This window comes from Neodiprion lecontei, chromosome 2 (genome assembly GCF_021901455.1).
Source record: "Neodiprion lecontei isolate iyNeoLeco1 chromosome 2, iyNeoLeco1.1, whole genome shotgun sequence".
Taxonomy (NCBI): domain Eukaryota; kingdom Metazoa; phylum Arthropoda; class Insecta; order Hymenoptera; family Diprionidae; genus Neodiprion; species Neodiprion lecontei.
In genome coordinates, this window is record NC_060261.1 from 13,996,835 (window position 1) to 14,015,763 (window position 18,929).

General features: G+C 39.2%; 3 protein-coding genes across 6 annotated transcripts; 1 reads left to right on the forward strand and 2 right to left on the reverse strand.

The window, feature by feature from the left end:
• Positions 1–43: 43 nt before the first annotated feature.
• Positions 44–9,244, reverse strand: LOC107222219 (protein artichoke). The gene is made up of 10 exons (XM_015661526.2): positions 8,908–9,244; positions 6,269–6,484; positions 4,998–6,165; positions 4,219–4,925; positions 3,470–3,794; positions 3,131–3,397; positions 2,463–2,616; positions 1,966–2,160; positions 673–1,887; positions 44–601 (listed from the first exon to the last, which is right to left on the reverse strand). Exons 2-10 carry the CDS (start codon positions 6,439–6,441, stop codon positions 81–83), a joined length of 4,725 nt encoding a protein of 1,574 aa, XP_015517012.2. The 5' UTR covers positions 6,442–6,484; positions 8,908–9,244; the 3' UTR covers positions 44–80.
• Positions 9,245–10,941: 1,697 nt separating this feature from the next.
• LOC107224278 (L-threonine 3-dehydrogenase, mitochondrial) lies at positions 10,942–14,248 on the forward strand. Of its 4 annotated transcripts, none has more exons than XM_046730511.1 (6): positions 10,942–10,985; positions 11,652–11,800; positions 11,920–12,183; positions 12,347–12,607; positions 13,032–13,298; positions 13,887–14,248. In XM_046730511.1, exons 1-6 carry the CDS (start codon positions 10,957–10,959, stop codon positions 14,045–14,047), a joined length of 1,131 nt encoding a protein of 376 aa, XP_046586467.1. In that variant the 5' UTR covers positions 10,942–10,956; the 3' UTR covers positions 14,048–14,248. The 4 variants fall into 4 exon arrangements, with proteins under 4 accessions (XP_046586467.1, XP_046586468.1, XP_015519870.1 ...); XM_046730512.1 differs by lacking the exon at positions 10,942–10,985 and adding an exon at positions 11,032–11,161; XM_015664384.2 differs by lacking the exon at positions 10,942–10,985 and adding an exon at positions 11,056–11,470.
• LOC107224727 (DNA primase large subunit) lies at positions 14,174–16,976 on the reverse strand. Its single transcript, XM_015664940.2, has 8 exons — positions 16,799–16,976; positions 16,439–16,595; positions 15,881–16,218; positions 15,481–15,714; positions 15,269–15,406; positions 14,738–15,116; positions 14,467–14,637; positions 14,174–14,368 (listed from the first exon to the last, which is right to left on the reverse strand). Exons 2-8 carry the CDS (start codon positions 16,587–16,589, stop codon positions 14,262–14,264), a joined length of 1,518 nt encoding a protein of 505 aa, XP_015520426.1. The 5' UTR covers positions 16,590–16,595; positions 16,799–16,976; the 3' UTR covers positions 14,174–14,261.
• Between the last annotated feature and the right edge of the window lie 1,953 nt (positions 16,977–18,929).

Here is an 18,929-nt window from a genome sequence, read left to right on the forward strand (position 1 = left end):
CAGATTATAAATGTGAGGTCAAAACAGGATTCCGGCCAAAGTCTGCAGTTGCCGATAGAATATATTCCGCAATATTATGCTCACATTAATCTACAAATTATTAAATAAGTCACAGGTGAGAGAGTGATCAAAATTTTAACGTGGTCAGCACCACTATCGACTAATCCTACATAGGGTTCCAAGATTGTGTCATTGTAGTGTTGAAAATACCAATTGAAAGAACTGTCCTCTATTATTCTTACATTATCGTCGTTGCCATTGATTTGTTCCATCAACTTTGGTGTCGTGTCGTCTTTTGAGAATTTATCTTTGTCGGCTTCCTTTTCGTTATTGTTGAGCAGATATTCTGGTAATAATTTTTCAAGCTCTGGTGACATTTGATTATTTTGATACTGTTCTGCTACAGGAGTGAGACTGGGTGAGGAAACTTTGGTGATTGTTGATCGGCCCAACGGTCGATAAGGTGGTATTTGTCCACCAGGTACCAATAACGCAGACAAAGGTGATGCTTCTTTGTCTCGAGTCATAGAAATCATGTACGGCATTCCGGGATGGATCGTTGTCAGGATTGTCTCGTGTTCCGTTGTAGTTACCGGAGAACCTGTGAAGTAACATTTAATGAAGAAGGTCATGAGATAAACAACAGATTTTTATTAACTGTGTTAGACTAACCGGTGGCTTCAAGATCATCAGGCATAACGGTGGTTATCAGACCAGATTGCACAGCCTGCTTGGGTTTCAACCAATCGCGAAAATTCCAGAAGCTGCTTTTATCCCTAATGCTGGCAATGGATGCTCGTACTGTAGTCGGTGCCTTATTATCTTCTGCGGAAGAAATATTCAGTAACTGGGTTGTGCTGGAACTTGGAGTGGTCCAGACTATCTTACTGGCGACTTCGCCGTTAGCACCATTTTCGTTGGTCATTGAATGTAGATTTTCTTCTTCGTTGATTTCCGACGGTACCGACGTTTGATCGATTTCCAATTTCTTCGTAACTTTTTCAGACGACGATGTTATGTTTACATCCTTCGTAACATTGATCGAAAATCCTCTAAAGTCCTTTGACGTCAATAAAGAGGGAACCGTTACATTTGATTGTTCTTTAACGGAAAGCGTGAGACCTTGTAGCTTCGATGTATTTTTTTCACCCCTATTTCGATCAGGTAATTTCTCCGTTCGATTTTGTGGTCGATGGGATCCATCTGACGAGGTCGAATACTTCGCCGTCTGCGTTTGCGACAACTGAAAGCCGCTATTCTGACTCTCTTTTTGTATGGTAACATTTTTATTGGAGAAGTACGCGGACCTGTTAGTTTCCATCTGATACCTAAGCTGTGGGTCAACTATGGGAATAAATCCGCTCTGACCGCGAGGCAACGGGACGAAGCCGCCTCTGTGTATTTCCGGCTCCGTCGGAGGAAATAAGTGTATACGACCTCTCCCAGGCTGGTTGAAGGAGTCGCTTTTTCTGTCGGCTTTTCTTCCTGAATTCCCCCACAGATTAAAGTTTAGACTGGGTAGCGGCACGCCAAAGAACGTAAATCCAGAACTACTCGGTGACGGGGGGACATCTTTGGTTGGCATGAGTGTCGTTCTGTTGATTATGTTTGCGGCACCAGAACCAGTGGCTGCGTAGATCGTTGGCGTTCCACCGGTCACAACAGAAGGCGTTTCGGAGGTCATTTGAAGACTTGCCAATTCCTCCGCCGACGCAATGGTTGTCACAGTATCGGAGGAATTGTCTGGGGTCATGGTACTAGCATTTTCATATGGATAGTCAACGTATTCGTCGTAGAAATATTCTGACTCGTTGGGAAGAGGGTGCAGCGGTGTCGTACTGCCCTGTAGGTTCATCCAGGCAGAATTCACCTGTGATGTCCCAAACACTGTGGCAAGAAGATTGGCTTGAAAATTCTCATGTTATGAACTTTATAATCAGGAGACAGCAATCACGATTCACTCACAAGAGGTGGCATCAATCATTTCGGCTTCACATCCGGGCACCGTAGGTTCGATTTGTCTTTCCCTCTGGCAATCTTGTCGAGATAATCTTACCTCTCTGAAAAGTGATCCATCAGCACAACGCGGCCCTTCTGCTGATGCCTGCTGCAGCCATCCTCTCAACCACAGCATTCCACAAGCGCAAGACAATGGGTTACCTATATGTTGGATGAAAACTGTTTTAGCCAACCATACCAGACATCGTGAGGAATACGATCAGAGGAAATTAATTCTATACAGACAGAGAAAGCATGGCATTGGTTGAATCCACCAACTATAGAGAAATAGATGTTTCTTCGATTCAAAAAAATGCTACTTGACTCAACAAAAATGAGGTCAGAACAATAATTTGTGTTATCAAGTGAAAGCATATTTATTTTAATTAACAAAACATTTCGATCGCCATGTTTGATAAATTCAACCATTTTACTGTTGCGTGTAGCATGAATTGTAACAATACCATCAATGTCTAGAATCGCTATGTTAGATCTTAATCTTTTGAATGCATTTTCCGCCACAGAAGCCATCCTGTTATGACGAAGACTGAGCACCCGCAATCGTGGCATGTCATCGAAAGGCGAACCTTGAATAGCACAAATTCTATTGTTGTCGATCTGCAATTCGAAAATGAAAACCCATCAGTAGGTAAGTCGATGCGTAGAAATGACTATGACTATTATTTATGTGCTGTAAAGTATTTCTAACCGGCGGAAATAAAACAATCAATGATTGCGTACTTTATTATGTAGTTTTCGAAAGCTGATCAGTAAAGGCGCATTCGTCAAATTGAAAAAATCAAAGATATGGAATAAATATCTAAACGTGCAACGACATGAGGAATATTAAAAGTATAGTTCCAAATTCGCGTCGTTAAGAATCCCGATACTGCTCTATTCATTCTAACAATAACCATAATAGTTTCAAGGGATTAGTCGTTAAACCTCGGAAAACACGATTATATACTCCATGACATTTCTTCGTATTTGGAAACTGTTTGCCTCATTCTCTTTGAGCTGATGGCAACGTCTGGACATCGTTAACAAGCATACTAAGAAGCCGCTATTAAAGTAATGAGTTATAATTGCAACTTGAAACAGTCCGAGATTGTGAAAGTATACTCAAACACACCTTCAGTTCAACCAACCATTCCATGGCTGCTAAACTCTTACTCGATACACGTGCCACACGATTATGGCTGAGATCCAACACTTCTAACGAGTTTAGATTTTCTAGACCTGAATTTTCAAGACTAGGTAGCAGGTTGTGGCTTAAATTGAGGAACAACAGTTGAGGAACATTGATGAATGCATTGTTAGATATCTCCTCGATGCGATTCTCTTGGAGCTCGGCACTTTGAAGTCGAGGTAGTTCCACAAAAGCACCGTTTGGTATCATCTGCAAGTTATTTTAACTATCATAGAATCGTGGCTATATGAAGATGTTTGATTGAGGTATGTGACTGAATACCTGGAGACGATTTTGTCCCAATCGCAGTGCTATGAGCTCGGGCAGAGCCCTTATGGCGTTTCTCTCGACAATCTGCAAGTCATTGTTCTCCAAATCGATAAGAGACAATCTCGGAAGTCTGTTGAACGCACCTTCCCTCAACTCTTGAATTTTATTCTTTACCAACCGCAGTTCAAGCAATGAAGTCAGACTGCTGAGAGTTTCCGGTGATAGAATATTCAGCTTGTTGAAACTCAAGTCAAGGACTTGGAGGGCTGTTAAACCGTGCAACGACCTTGGAAGTTCTGTCAGAGCGTTGTGCGAAGCGTACACCTCACGAAGGTCTCTGCAAATTAATTTCAGATTCAACAGTTGAGTATGAATTCATGTACGCCGTGTGTAGAGCTGACTTGAAACCGTCTTCAACATCTGAAGTAGCTATGAATACCGAACAGAAAACTTCTTTATCTCTGTCATGGTTCGGTTACGCACCTGTAAAGAAGGCGTCACGCCAACCTGCCCCTCGAGGAGGTAGCGTCGCGACGCACAACGCGCTCCACACTTTCTAGGTGCTGAATTTTCAGTGACGTAACCTTCCCACTCGGTTAAGTTGTGAGTGAAACCAATTTTCTACCGCTATGAATTACTAGAATACCTTCAGCCGCAGCTCTTTCAAAGAGTCAGTTTTCCTCGAGTGAAAGTTTAAAACTATTTCAATTTTCCAAATAAAAATGCGAATGTATACTTAGGGTTTGGTCAGTCCCACCTACCGAGTATTAGCAAATGCCGTATGAGGTATTTGCGCCAATCTGTTCCTGGTGAGATCCAAACGCTGCAGGCGAGCATTACTTTCAAATAAATCCGGTCTGATTAATTCCAGTCGATTGCCTCTCAAGTTCAAGTCAACCAACATCCTCAGACCTCGCAGGCAACTACCGTGTAGAGAAACCAGCCGGTTATCTCGCAGGTCCAACTGTTCCATCCGCGAGAGACCGTCGAAAGCTCCGTCCTCCATGTGTTGAAGAGCATTATAGCCGAGCTTCAGTCTCTTCAGATTAGGCAAGGTACTCAGCGAGCCTGGCGGTAATCTCTTTATACCGTTGGCACTGAGGTCCAGTAATCTCAGGGCAGGAAGTGCCAGGTATGGGGACGATGGCATCGGCAGGTTCAAAATTTGGTTCATAGGCATGTAAAGGTACTCGAGATTACGTGGCAGGCCGGGTACTATTTCAAACAATCTATTCCAACCCAAGTCCAACTCGTACAAATTGACAAGATGTTCAAAAGTCCGAGGGTGAATCATGGCCAAGGCATTACCAGAGAGGTTGACATGCTCGAGGGCAGGATTGGCAAGGAACGAAGCTGGGTCGACGATACCGATGGCGTTTCCGCTGATATCTAACCGTCGCAGACTAGGTAGATTAGCCAACAAACGTGGCTCCAACATTCGGAAGTAGTTCTCGGCCAAATCTAAGCCCTGAAAATAATTTTGAGAGTTATAATGGTATTATTGATTGCGTTACATTCTTTCTAAGAAAGGGTATTTCACCTTCAAGGCTGGTAAGTTCCAAAGAGGTCCTTCCAGCATATTAGACAACGAATTGTTGCGCAATCTGAGCTCTCTCAAAGCTGGCAGAGCAACGAACGCCTCCATTTGAACCATGTTGATTCTATTGTGATCCAAGTGCAATCTTTCGAGAGTAGAATGTCCTCTGATAGCCCCAAACGGGATTTCTTCAAGTTGGTTGTAACTCATGTCCAAGAATTTCAGGTTTGGTAATGCATCCAAAATTGTTCGTAGCTCAGTGATATGGCCCAAATCGTTGTTAATGAGCCAAAGTTCTTCTAAGCCACCGTTCCTCTGGATGAAAAATTCCGGATGGATTCTGTGAATCGCATTGTGGTTCAGATCAATGGTCCGCAGCATCGGGACTCTGTGGAAAGCCCCAGGGAATATCTCCGATATCCTGTTTCTGGATAGGTACAACTCACTGAGCGTCGGTAACTCGACAAAGGAAGCCTCTCCCAAACGACTGATGTGATTTCTGTCTAATCGCAAAATGGATAACCTCGGCAAATCTATTATTGTGCGTCCAACCATTGTAGCGTCCGCGATAGCGTTACCGACTAAAGAAATTTCCTTCAATTCCGGAAGTCCTATCACCGCTCTCGGGTGGATCCAGTTTATTGCACATTCGCTTATGTTCACTAAACTCAAACTTTGGAGATCCTGCAGCAATCCAGACTCCAGTCTGGTCAACCGTTGACTTCCGAATATGTGAAACTGTTCAAGACTTGGTAAATTTCTAAAGTATCCTGGCGTCAGTTCCGCCAAGGATGGGGAATTAATTTGCAAGTATCTTAGCTTCGGGAGTCCCGAGAATTTCGGCAGCCTTTTCATCGACCTGCTTTGCAATGTTATGGCCTCAAGACCACTCAAATTATCGAGGCTGTCGACCGGTAGCGATCTTAAGTCTGGTTCGACGATAAACAGCTCGAGAAGAGAGTCGTACAGGCCGTCGAGCCAGCCCGAAGAAACTCTCTCGAGTCTATTATTTCGTAACATTAACCGTACGACTCGTAAATTGGCAAAAACTTTCCCTGGCAGGCTTGGCAAGTTGTTGTTTTCCAAGATAATCTCGTCGATTGGCCGCGCAACGTAATGACTGACAGCGTCCAGGCCCTCAAGAACTTTGGGCAACTCGCTGTGACTGCACCTACAAATGGACCGAATAATCTTTGTAGATTGTCAATTAAATGAGTTTCATAACAGCGTTTCTGTCAAATTTGATCTTAAAAAACAATTCAGGCCATGTTTACCATATCTGAAACTCCATATCTCTCGTCGAGCACCTACAAGGTAAGATTTTTTCTTGCGGAGGACAACCATATTCACTATCCAATAATTGTCCGATCGTCCCATTCGAACCCAGACCCAGAAAACACACCACGAGTAGGAATTGATATATCCTTTTCTCCGGAGGTTTGCCCATCGTTCATATGGATGGTCACCTCAGCGTTTGAGGACCCATTAATCTATAAAATTAAACAACTTCGTGCAATCAGAGCTATTTTTGGAGAACGGTAAAAATACACTTTGTTACGCGTCGGCGTCCTTAGTAGAAAATTACAGATCTTATTGTAGGGATTAATGCAATAACGCAGCCCTTGAGTGTCACAGGATTGTAAAGTGTATTGCGTCACGGTCACAAGCGACAAAATTGTCGCGGAATACCGGAAGGCCCGACTTGGAGCGAAACATGGACCGCTACGACAATCATTTTACCGCAATTATTATCACGCGTGCTTGCTTCCCACGATGTTATTTCGACATCGTTACATCTATTTCGCTTTGAATATCTCACACACTAACACAGGTGCGATTGAATTTACCCTGAAAACTAACACTCTTCATTACGATAATTATAAAGATTAACGGTTGAAAGATGCGCTGTCATACAGCCCTTTCAATTTACAATTTCTTATAACACATTTCGTACTTTCTCATCGTACAGACAAGCTTCGATTAAAAAAAACGTATACTTTAAATCCTTAGCTATCAACCACCTCGACGTTTTATATCATATTGTAATCGATCTCGGTTTATTGCACATCACTAGAATAATATTCACAGATAAAAAATTTCCAAAATCTATGTTTGTTAATGTTGAACTAAGTAAAATCTATTGATACCACAGTAATTTTAACTTTCTACGGTTGGATTAAATGGATTTCGTAACATCGCCGCCGAGCCCTAAGGTGAGCCGGCCTCAAAACGCAACCGAACGTAAAAAGTTCCGGACTCCGAGTAGCTGAGAGCTACAATAAGACTCCTCCGATGTGCTCCTATCTCAGATCTATTTCGTGATGAAATTTATCTGGTATCAAAGTACCTGTACTGTATACAATCTACGGTTTGGCAATAGACAGCGTCGCCGACTTTCCCGGAAACGATATACGCACGGTTGATCGTTGATCAGTGCGAAAATCCCAATTAGAATACCACGCGGAGAATGTGGTGCAAAAATTTCACTAACAGTGATACGTGACATTGAACCCAAGACAAAAAACTCCCTTTCACAGGAACTGATGCTTTCATCCTGTAGAGCACACTTTGCTATTCGCAGTAGGTAATTCCATGCATCAGTTAACCCCTCATCAATAGCCATTTTTTGTTGTTTCAAAATTGAGATTGAAATTGCCAAGATGTTTTTATAATTCGATGGAATTTTCGAACTTGGTTATTTTTATTTGGTAATTACGTTTCATATCCATTAATTGATGTTTTTAAACGTCATTGTACAGCTCATAAGATCACCGTACAGTGTTAGCAATCCTGAGGATGGCGCCTATCGTACCGGGGACGTAATTTTATATCATTTGAGCAAAAATTATCGCATTTTTTAATTATATTAAATGCACTATTGATGATGCATAGAATATTTTAAATGTTATCATCGTAACCGCATATTTCAGCCAACGCTCAATTTATTTTTCATTTTGTGATCATCTCTTATCTCGGTCACCCACAAGGCGCGAAAACTTGCGGATTCAAAATTGTTATTATTTTTTTTTTTTTGAACTCATAACAGATCCAGTTCCGATTAATCAGTTGTTTATTAACATGAATAATCAAAGTACAATAAATATACATCGTAAATCATCTATCATCGTCTGTTTCTCTTTAATACATAACCGTATATGTATATATTTTTTTATAATATAAGTATACTCCTTGAAATAAGAAAAATTCAAGTACTCTTGAATGTCAAAAATGTGTTGGAATGGCTTAGCTCGTAGTAGTGAGAGACAACAGCCGGAAATATTTCATGAGCCTTCCTAGAGTTGTAAATTTTAACTAAATTTCGTTTTATTTCATGTTTTCAGTCGATAGTCAAAATCATCATGTATTTGTGTACGATACTGTTACGCGATCGTACATAGGTATGATGACTAACTGTGGTAGTTGTACGGTTGCTAACACTGGTTGTATTACCGCATGGTTGAAATATCATTGATCAATTGTTTTTTTTTCCAGGGAAACGTGTACACAAGTCATGTTCGCCAATATCAGGTTACAAACGAACAATGTACAAAAATAATTCTTTATTTCAGTACAGATAAGGGGGTTTGAAGGAACTGAGAATGGCATCTGAATTACTTCAGTCGTAATTTGCTACATATAACGGTTTTGCAATATTTCACAGTTTTTGACTGAAACTTTCTATTCGTAAAAATTGTTACATTTTTTTCACACAACTGACACAAGTTAGCTAAGTGTCTTTTCTTAGAAATCTCAGTGCTGTATAGACATTTGGACACACTCCTCAATTTTCTCTAAAAATCTTTTAACCACATAAATACTCGGAGCTTCTCTACAAATTTCTGAACTATACAATTGAACATCCGGCTATCAGACCAACAGAAAATATTGTTGAATTGGATAAGGCAGGGTTTACCTGTATGCCTGAAGAGTGTATCCAACGTCAGATTGTATTAAACGGGTCTGAAGCGTCAGCACAATTGTAGGAATCCTCGTGAGATCAGATTCTTCGTGAATTTTCGCAAAACACAATTTTACTGTGAAATTGACCCGAGTACCGAGAGACGTTCTGACGCGTGCTTCTCGAGTTAAACTAGTGCGAAATAGAAATACGGCAAAGAAAGAAGAACACCGAGTGTGGTGGGCGGAGGAGGAGAAGGATTGCGAAGTGGATATGCATCCACCGTAAAGAGACGCTTCCAGGAAATCTTCCCTTTCTCTAAAAGCGTCGCTTAGGTCGTTAAAAACCTAAAACTAGTTATTTCTAATCCATCGTTTGGCGATAAACTCTTATCACGATCGTTACAGAAAAGCGAATTGTCAGGTTACGCAGTTCGTAATTGGCACTCCAGAAATACTCTGAAAATACTGCTTTGTAACGCGCGCATAGATGGCACCTCTATCGCTCATGTTTATGCCCAACTTCTCACAAGCGCTGACATAAGCGATGTTTCGATGTGTTACACATCGTTGCACTCTTAATATTTATACAATCAATTTGTATCATCCCCTTGCAAATCCACTTCTGAAACCTAAGCGTTCCAGTCGAAGAATATTGACGAAACATGTCAGTTACACGTTATCGTGAAACTTAAAAAACTGACTGTACATACAGGTGTTGTTACAGTTCTGATGACGAGTCATTTCTGCAGCATTCCTGCAAATTTGATCCTGGAATATTAGTAACAGATTCGTAGAGTAATTTTTTTACTTCTATTTGTTACATTCGCCGGCAGTAAAATGGATTATGGATCCTAAGAATGTGCCGGCGTCGTTATGTGTGTTTCAATATTGTGATAAGTCACTCCAAAAAACAATTTGGTACTCAGGCACAAATAGTTTTGTGTTTACGTAAGACTGTTATGTTACAAATACAACGGCTCTCCAGGCAATACGTGGTATCCTTGAGAGTTTGGGACTTTTGCAAAACGGGACAGCTGTACCTATGATAATTTTTTACGTCGTGTCCCTTTCACTTGTCAGAGTTAAAGGTGGTGCGTAATTATATGCACAAGGCCCGTTCAGTCGTATGAGTTCAACCAACCAATCAGGCATCATTCGCAGATTAATTCTTCCGTCGAGCCTCCGCCGAGCCTCCTGATTAATGACAAGAGCTTATTTTTCTCGTCTGGATACCGCGTAGCTATTCGATCAACACTACGATTAGAAAATTTGCGTCACAGCGTTTAGCTACCCATACTATTTATTTTCAACACCGATTGAATTTGAAACGCAATTTCCAACCGCCAATGAGGAAAGTGTAAAATGTTATAATGCAAAAGCGAACGGCGGAACATACTCTATTACGTTTGAAATGTCACAGCCGTTTGGTAAACAACTTGATAGATGTTGATTCTTTGATCAACAATCGGTTGCAAGGATGAATCAATATGCTCGAAAATTCATAAAAGACGATTAGTATATTCCCGGATGCAAATATAATATGACGTAATTCAGCAGATCGATAATAATTGATTAGACTGAAGCTGTCTTGTATAATTTCGCACATGAGTAGCTTTTATTTACCATTATGTAAAACTCCAAGGTCTCATGGAGATTGGGTTTTTATAGTATGCATTTACTATTTATAAACGTTATTCTTAATTAATATTAGAAATTCCACGACCATAAATTTTGTCGATTGACTATCAAATTGTGCAGGATTTTTGTTTCTTTAACTATCAGCACTAGCGGATACGATTCTCAGATCCATGATCATAAAATTAAACGCCTCCTGTTCACTGATTATGCTAACATCAACCAATATGATTAAAAAAAAGTGAACAACACAGCAAAAAATTCAACCTGTCGCACCTTTCTTTTTCTTTTAACCAATCACGAGATGTGTACGAATTCATTATTTGAACGAGTATCTTACATTCCCTACCACCAATCTAACTTACAAGCCTATGTCGATGCGATGTGAGCTACCTGGGAATGGCATGCGCGCATGTAATTCATACTTATGCGAAACCGGTCCCAACGTCAGCAACCGTATGTAAAACATAATCCTGAATAGACTTATGCTGAATACCTGCTTGTTTAGTATTGCGAAAAATTGAAATTATCAGTTGCGCTCAAGAGAGCGTCGAAGTCGGTTCACCCTTTCCGCTGCATTGGCTCAAGTTAAACTTATTGACAGACACGCAAATTTTACTACTTCCTTCGCTGTAATCCTTCCTATCTAGAGTGTTGTCAAATAAGTGCTTCCGCATAATTCACTTTGCTTATCATATATAACTCATGGCACTGCGAAACATACAATGAACAGATAGTGGTTACATATAAATTTTATATCGTGCTGTTGTAATATAGTTATGTAAATATATCTATTACGGGTTACCTGTCTTTTCTCGGTTGATTTTTAAGGAACACTCGTTTGAAGGTATCTTGAAAATAACGGTGCACATATTGCACAAGCTTGAAACGTTGCGGTAGGCGAGATCCGGATAAAGTGGGTCCCTTAAGAAAGGAATAACGTTAGACCAATTTTTACATTACAATTTGTTAGTTTTTGGCTTAAAAATACATTTCAAACCCTTTGGATATTTTTTTAAAGCCCATTCGATTGTACAGTAGGCCCACTATGCCCAGTGGGGTTCACTTCGACCGGATCGCCCCCATATTCTAAGGCCAATGTATTGTTTTAATCTTTTGTAGTGTTCAGATCTTGGCAAAAATGTACGTTGGGCAATTGCTGAGCTTGCAAGCGCGCAAAATCGCCTTCAGGAGCTTCAGTACAACCTCGAAACTGAAGCAGATTGATAACTGCCAAAACCATAACAAAATACCGAAGATTCTTATCACTGGTAAGTTGATTCGAACCATCGCTTTGTGAAAATAGATAAGGTGCGAATACATGACTTTCGGCATGACGTTTTTTCTATCTACCACTGCGGTGCGTTCAATTGTGGAATTTATATCCCAGGTGGATTAGGTCAGCTCGGCAGTGACTGTGCGAAACTCTTGCGCAGCAAGTACGGAAACGAAAACGTGATACTTTCCGACATCATCAAACCGACTGCCGAGGGTCTACGGAATGGGCCTTTTATTTTCGCCGATATACTCGACTTCAAGGGTCTACAAAAAATAATAGTCAATAATCGTATAGACTGGCTAATACATTTCAGCGCGCTTCTCAGCGCCGTTGGTGAGCAGAACGTACCCTTGGCCGTCAGAGTTAACATAGAAGGTGAGACGTGAATTATAAAAAAACATTGGAAGGTTCGAAATTTATTAAATCTGTCCCAACAGAATATTTTTCCAACACAAGCCTGTCAACTTTCTGCTACTCATTACAGTACAACTAGTTGTCATTTCATCTGGACCTTACAATTTTTTGTTCTCTATTACAGGAATGCACAACGTCATTGAACTGGCGAGACAGTACAACCTTCGGATATTTGTTCCTTCAACTATTGGTGCCTTCGGACCGGATTCTCCCCGTAATCCGACGCCGAATGTTACAATCCAGCGTCCACGAACCATCTACGGAGTAAGCAAAGTTCACGCAGAACTCCTTGGAGAATATTATCATCACAGATTTGGCCTTGACTTCCGATGTCTCAGGTTCCCAGGTGTAATTAGCAGCGACCTTCCCAGCGGCGGCACCACGGGTAAATAAAATCGCTTCTCCAACACTTAATAATCTGCGCTACTAGTAAATTAGAGAATTTCATTTAGAAGACGTCTTTTTTGAATAACCTGTATAAGCAGTACGCACTATAATTCATCCACATACTAACGGGTATCCATATGCATAATCAAGTGCTCATCTATGATTTACAATAATTCGTTATAAAATACATAATAGTGCTTTTATTCCGTTGTATAGCAGCAGCTTGCCAGTCGTTTTCTCAGCAACTAGACCGCGTACAAGTAAACTTTGCGGTTAAACTCTAATGAGGTATAATGCGTTTGAAATTTGAGTGGAAAATTTGAATAAATATAGGTCAAAGAATCGCATCGCGACGTGATGAATAAGCATCAATTTACAACCAGAATGCAATTTAATACGGAGATCTCTGATAATCTTTTCAGATTATGCAATATCGGTCTTTCACGAGGGTATGCGTCACGGAAAGTACGAATGTTATCTTGAACCGCATACAAGGATGCCTATGATGTATATCGAGGACTGTCTCAACGCGCTTTTTCAGTTCTTAAATGCACCAAACGAAGCATTAGGCAGACGAGTTTACAATGTGACTGCAATGAGCTTTACCCCGGAAGAACTCTTCACCGAGATGAAGAATTATATCCCTGATTTACAAATCACGTATAAGCCAGACAGTCGGCAGCTCATCGGTAAGTTAGACAGGGAAAAACCGTTCCATGATCAACGGACACATTTCAAAGCTTCATAGGACATGTCTAGGGGCCATTCACTTGGAAATCAGATGAATTATTCCAAATCATTATTTTTTTCCAGGTTTTCGTAGATTTCCAGTTTACCAAGTGATTTTAATTGATTTTCATTGATTTCCGAGCGCTTTAGGCCGATTGTCAGTGATTTTCGCTTCGGACAGAATCAAATGATATCACAAATCATCTAGAACACTCGAGGATCATCGGAAATCCTTTGGTAAACTGAAAAACAACGAAAGCACGTAATAAGATAGAACAGATAGGATGTTAATCAATTAAAATCATCTAGCGTTTACCATAAGATTTATATTTATTTTCGTTCCTTTCAACTCTTGTCACGCGATTTCTTCAGCGCTATCGTGATTTCAAGCTATTTGCAATAATTTCACCTACCTCCATTTCATTTCGAATTTGGTTCATTTTGAACAGTTAAATTTATGACTGCCCTGACTGAATTACCCTCGGGACATTTCGATAGAATTGATGCGAAAGCAAACTATTTATGACGAATGCTGCATCATGTTTTAGCCGATGCCTGGCCCCAAGTCTTTGACGACAGCGAGGCACGACGCGATTGGGGATGGAAACACAAATACGGTATGAAGGGTCTCGTTTCTGCCATGATTAGAGACGTAAACGAAAACTTCCTACTTAAAAATACCCAGCAACAAGTCAACAGCTACGTATAACCAATCCAGTACTCAACTTTCGAAGTGGTCCTTAGTGTAACTTCCCTTGCGTTCCAGTCATACAGTGCAACAGCTGCATGAAAAAAGAAACTAGTTGAACACTAGTTGAACTTTTTGGAAAGGTCGTATAATTTTTGAAAGATGTCTATTTATATTTGTTGTAAAAAAAAATAATTATAATATATATATATTAATAAGAAATATCGCTTGATGATTATAATACGGCCGTACTCAGTACAATATCCATGTCATCTGCATCATCCATCACTGGATCAGGTTTTGTTTGTTTCCCTTCGTTCTTTTCACCATTCATTGACTGTCCTGAAAGAGAAGAATAAAGAGGAATAAAAAAATAATTTTTCGGAATTAAACACAATATCTAAGTCAAGCAATTATAAACATGATTTTTCGTCACACACCTGTTCCAATTGATGAGTTTCCATTTGTCAGTACACTTTGGCTGTCTCTAAAGTAGACGTTTGGATGTATTACCGCGTGTGGTGGTGGGCATTTGTGCACAGCCTCAAAATACTTTCCACAAGCTATTTGGTAATGGCCACTTTCAACATATCCTGCTATATTGTTAATAGCTGAAAGACAAAATAATTTGATTAGGATGCTATCAACCGAAATTGCCTAACTGTAAAGTTCAAGTCAGAATTAAATCCTAGAAGGAAACAGTTACGATACCAGTTGAATTTAGACCATAGCTCAACATTTTTTGCTTGAGAATCTTTATGTCCGTCTCTTTGAATGCGCAACCATGGATTTGTTCAGGGCCAACATTAGACTGGATGATTTTCAGACAACCGTAAGGGGTGTAATTTGTTCGCTTCCCTGCCTTCCCATAGTTGTGTTTTATATTGTATAAGTGGTTCTTCTCAAACTTCTCAGGTTCCATTTTTTTACAAAATTCTTCACGCCAGAAACGAACTGCGTCTTCGTATAACACACCAATTCCTTTGATGAATAGACCATACTGCTGCCGACCTTCATGTTTCAAATGATGTTTCGCCCTCAGTGCGTCGTGCATGAACCTCATACAAAGAGGATACGAGGACTTTGAAAGCTGAGAAAAATGTTTTCCAACTATTTAAGTGCTATCCGTACACCATTTTCATTGTGAATATCTATGTGAATTTATTAATTGAAGGTTACACAGTCAAACACTATATTGGACATATGTAATTATATGTAGGTATGTGCATAAAATATTATTACCGCATCTAAACTTTCAATGGGAACAGCTGCACCATCTGAAATGGTAAAGTCGTCACCAGTATAAGTATTGTGAAGACTGTTCAATAAAGTGAAAAGTCTGTCATCTGTATTTAAAATTGGCATTCCACGTTTGGTGTACTAAACAGAAAAATAGTCATACTGTTATTTGTATAATTTTGCTGCGCATAGAATTTCTATATTTTCGTACTTACTGCCAACGCTGAAGCTAACTGCATCCTCAAAACTGTTACAAATACAGATATGAGCTCTTTGTCAGGGATATAAGCAAAGCCGGAGTGGACGTAAACTCTTCTGTTCCTGACTAAATCGGTCACCTTACAAAATGATACCTTATAAAAATCGTGAACCTCTATATAAGTATCTGTGTATCCAACTGTTGATTGAGTGAGGTATTCTTTGATTACTTCTTTTTCATTCTGTGATATCTAGTAAAAAAAATAATTTCAATCAACGGATGTTATTTGAAGCATAGAAAGGAACACAGTAATAGATGGAATAATCAAAACTTCAGAAATAAATACATTAGGGAACTGTCGTCGTACGTTTAAGCTTTGATAAATGAACCTAGGTATGTAATCAGTCCATACTTACAGGCACAAAGTTCATACTACTTATTTTTAAGAATTGCTGCAGACCCTCAGAATTTAAGCTACTGTATCTTAACTTGAACAGTTCAATTTCTCTACTGATGAACCATTTTTTCAACTCATCACTTGAACAGTATGCCAGCTGTAATATGAAGTGGGAAATATGATCCTTTCTTCTAGCTTTCAAATCTGATTCACTGTGAGTACCGCATCCAGTGCCCTGAAGAAGTTTAACGTAGTATGACAAACTATTGTCATCTCTCAATTCGCTCAATACTGTTGATAGACGCTTATCTGACTCTATATCAGTTTGCACATATACAGACTCAACTATCCGCAGAACTGCAACAGACATAATATTTGCCTCAGAATCTAATATTTTGTCTGCGGCGACGAATAGTATTATCATGTCAACCTGAACCTTGACCAAAATACCAACTTCAATATAGCATTGCGTAATACATCTGAGTAATTTGTTCTACGAAGTTATCATCCCATTGAGCCAAATAAATTTATAAGATTCTCAGAATGAGGGTTGCTTTGCTCAAAACTTGATCATTACCTTTTAATCTTTCGAGTGCCAGTTCTTGAAACTCAGCCAAGCTAATATCACCAGAAGGTGGTGTACAATATAATTGTAGATCATGTGGATAGGTTTCCTTAAGACTTGAGACTTCGGGCTTGATGCGTGATATTCTCTTTACATAGTCCATTTTCCACTTAAAACAGGAAACGAGATTCAGAGTATTACGAGCACATAAAATTAAACTTTGAATAGTTGCGATATTACAGTATATGTCAAATACAATATTACAAAACAGTTGCTGCAGACTAAAGTTTCGCGACAGGACTCAAGAGTGTGCAATAGTGTACAATTAACTTTTCCCGCTAAAACTGAATAAGTATAACCTATTCAACATACCAATAAATATCAACTCAACCTATAGATACAAAGGTAATTCAGCTTGGTATCGTTAATCAACCGCAATCACCTTTCTGAGGTGTAGCAAAAAGTATGTACTCTGTTAGAAAACAAGAATCAATATTTTAAGTATCTGGAATTCAACCGTCGCAGCCGCCAATTTTATTTATTAATTATTAATCGACATTGCCAATCGCCATGCCCCCTACAACTTTGGGTGCGTTCCGAAATTAGTGCTCAGTGCTGCCACTAATCGTTTATCTCTTTTGCGCTATTGAATTCATGGTTAGCTCTGCCTCTGTCCTAGGAACCTTTAGTGCTGCCAGCTAGTTTCGGAACGCACCCTTACATGTGAACTTGTAAAGATTAGTTTTAAGGGGTTAGGTGGGTTTCCAAATTTCAAAAAATCGAATTTTTTTTTTTTTGCTTATCTTATAATTGAATATGTTGAGAATATTCCTTTAAAATTTTAAAACGATCCGAGTCATATTCTAAGAGATATAGCCTTTGGATGTTTCACCCATCAGGCTATAACCAAGCGTGACGCAGGTATATGGAGGTTGTCTGCTGCAAATCAAGAAAAAAAATTAACGTGTAATGAAAATAATGTTGAAGATACGACAGATGTTACCGTGTCAGGTGATGGCACGTGGAAAAAACGTGGGTTTGCATCATTATACGGTGTAAGTACGATTATTGGCTACTATTCTGGAAATCTTCAATCGCGTTTTTCTCGAAACTACATTTTTGAAATCGGTAGTCACGATTTCTCGAAAACTTATGAACCGATCTCTTTCAAATTTTGCACACTTCTTCAAAATAACATTATCTCGTGCTTGAACGAAGGAATTTTTTTTTTCTCTATTCCAAGTAATTTTTCAAGGCCATGAAGGGTGCAAATTTTACTCAAAATAAGTGTTTTTTGTTTTCAACGCCGCCAAAAATGTAATTTTTGTTTTTTTTTTTCCTTCGTCCAAGCACGAGTTTTAAACATCTACTAACGGAAAATTTTTGGTTTATGCATTTCAGATGAATCTGTCATGAGTTATCCTGACTACGCCGAGAAAACTTTTTTTTGAGGGGTCATAGCAGACGACGTGTCCACGCCTTAATTTTCAATATTTTTCAATGAAAATTTCACAAACTACTTATAAAATATGTATCTTTTGTGTGTTAAATTGATGGAATGAAATATTCTGTTGACTAAATAAAAAAAAATTCATAAAAATGTACCTATTTTGAGCTTTTGAAACCCACCTAACCCCTTATGCAGGAAAGAATAGGTAAGGAAAACTATTTTATCGCTACTTTGCCGAAATATATAGGTCGCTTTCCTTTTATGTCAACTTTCTGACACAACTCGACACTAACAAGGAACCCTTTATGGGTTGCCTCCTCCGATTTTGATCCAGTTTATGGTATATGTATCCCAACATGTTGATTTCTTAATGTGTTTTATCGATTTGATTGAAACCAACGCTGAATTGTATATAGTTATTCTATTCTGTTTAGCTATTGCTCATCTTTGATAAAAATTATCAACGTTAGCTATTACCACCGATATGTCGAAAACGTATCTTTATTTGCAGAAATATGCGAAATCTGAGAAACATCAGAAACATGCACTTTAAATACTACTCAAACCACGACTCAACCAATGCAATTTAAAATTTTGAAAAATCTCGAAATGCTTTGACTCCAGAAATTTATTTCAACAAATCCGTGATTTTGAAAACGGGTGAAGCAAGACTGAAGACTATAGCCCAAAATTTGCAAAGAAATTCAAACTATTTGTACAGCAAGTCGATGCATTATTTCATTAGCGTTCTCTACAAGTATGCAGATCTATTCCACCTCTCCGTGGAACACTTTTATTCCAAATTCCAACAAGCCAATCGATAACTCATTCTTCATCAAATTCAGATCCTTTTGTTTTATAAGTTCTAATTACTCTGGAAGTAACGATTTCAACATTCATCAAATATTAGAAACAATTTTTGACGCATGTCAATTTCGCATTCAACATTCTTTTCTTGAATGTTGAAAATGGATCATTAATATCAATTAAAACTCATTTTTCCTTAGATACTAATTCTTTTTCCGACGATCCATTCCCTGCGTAGAGAAGTGA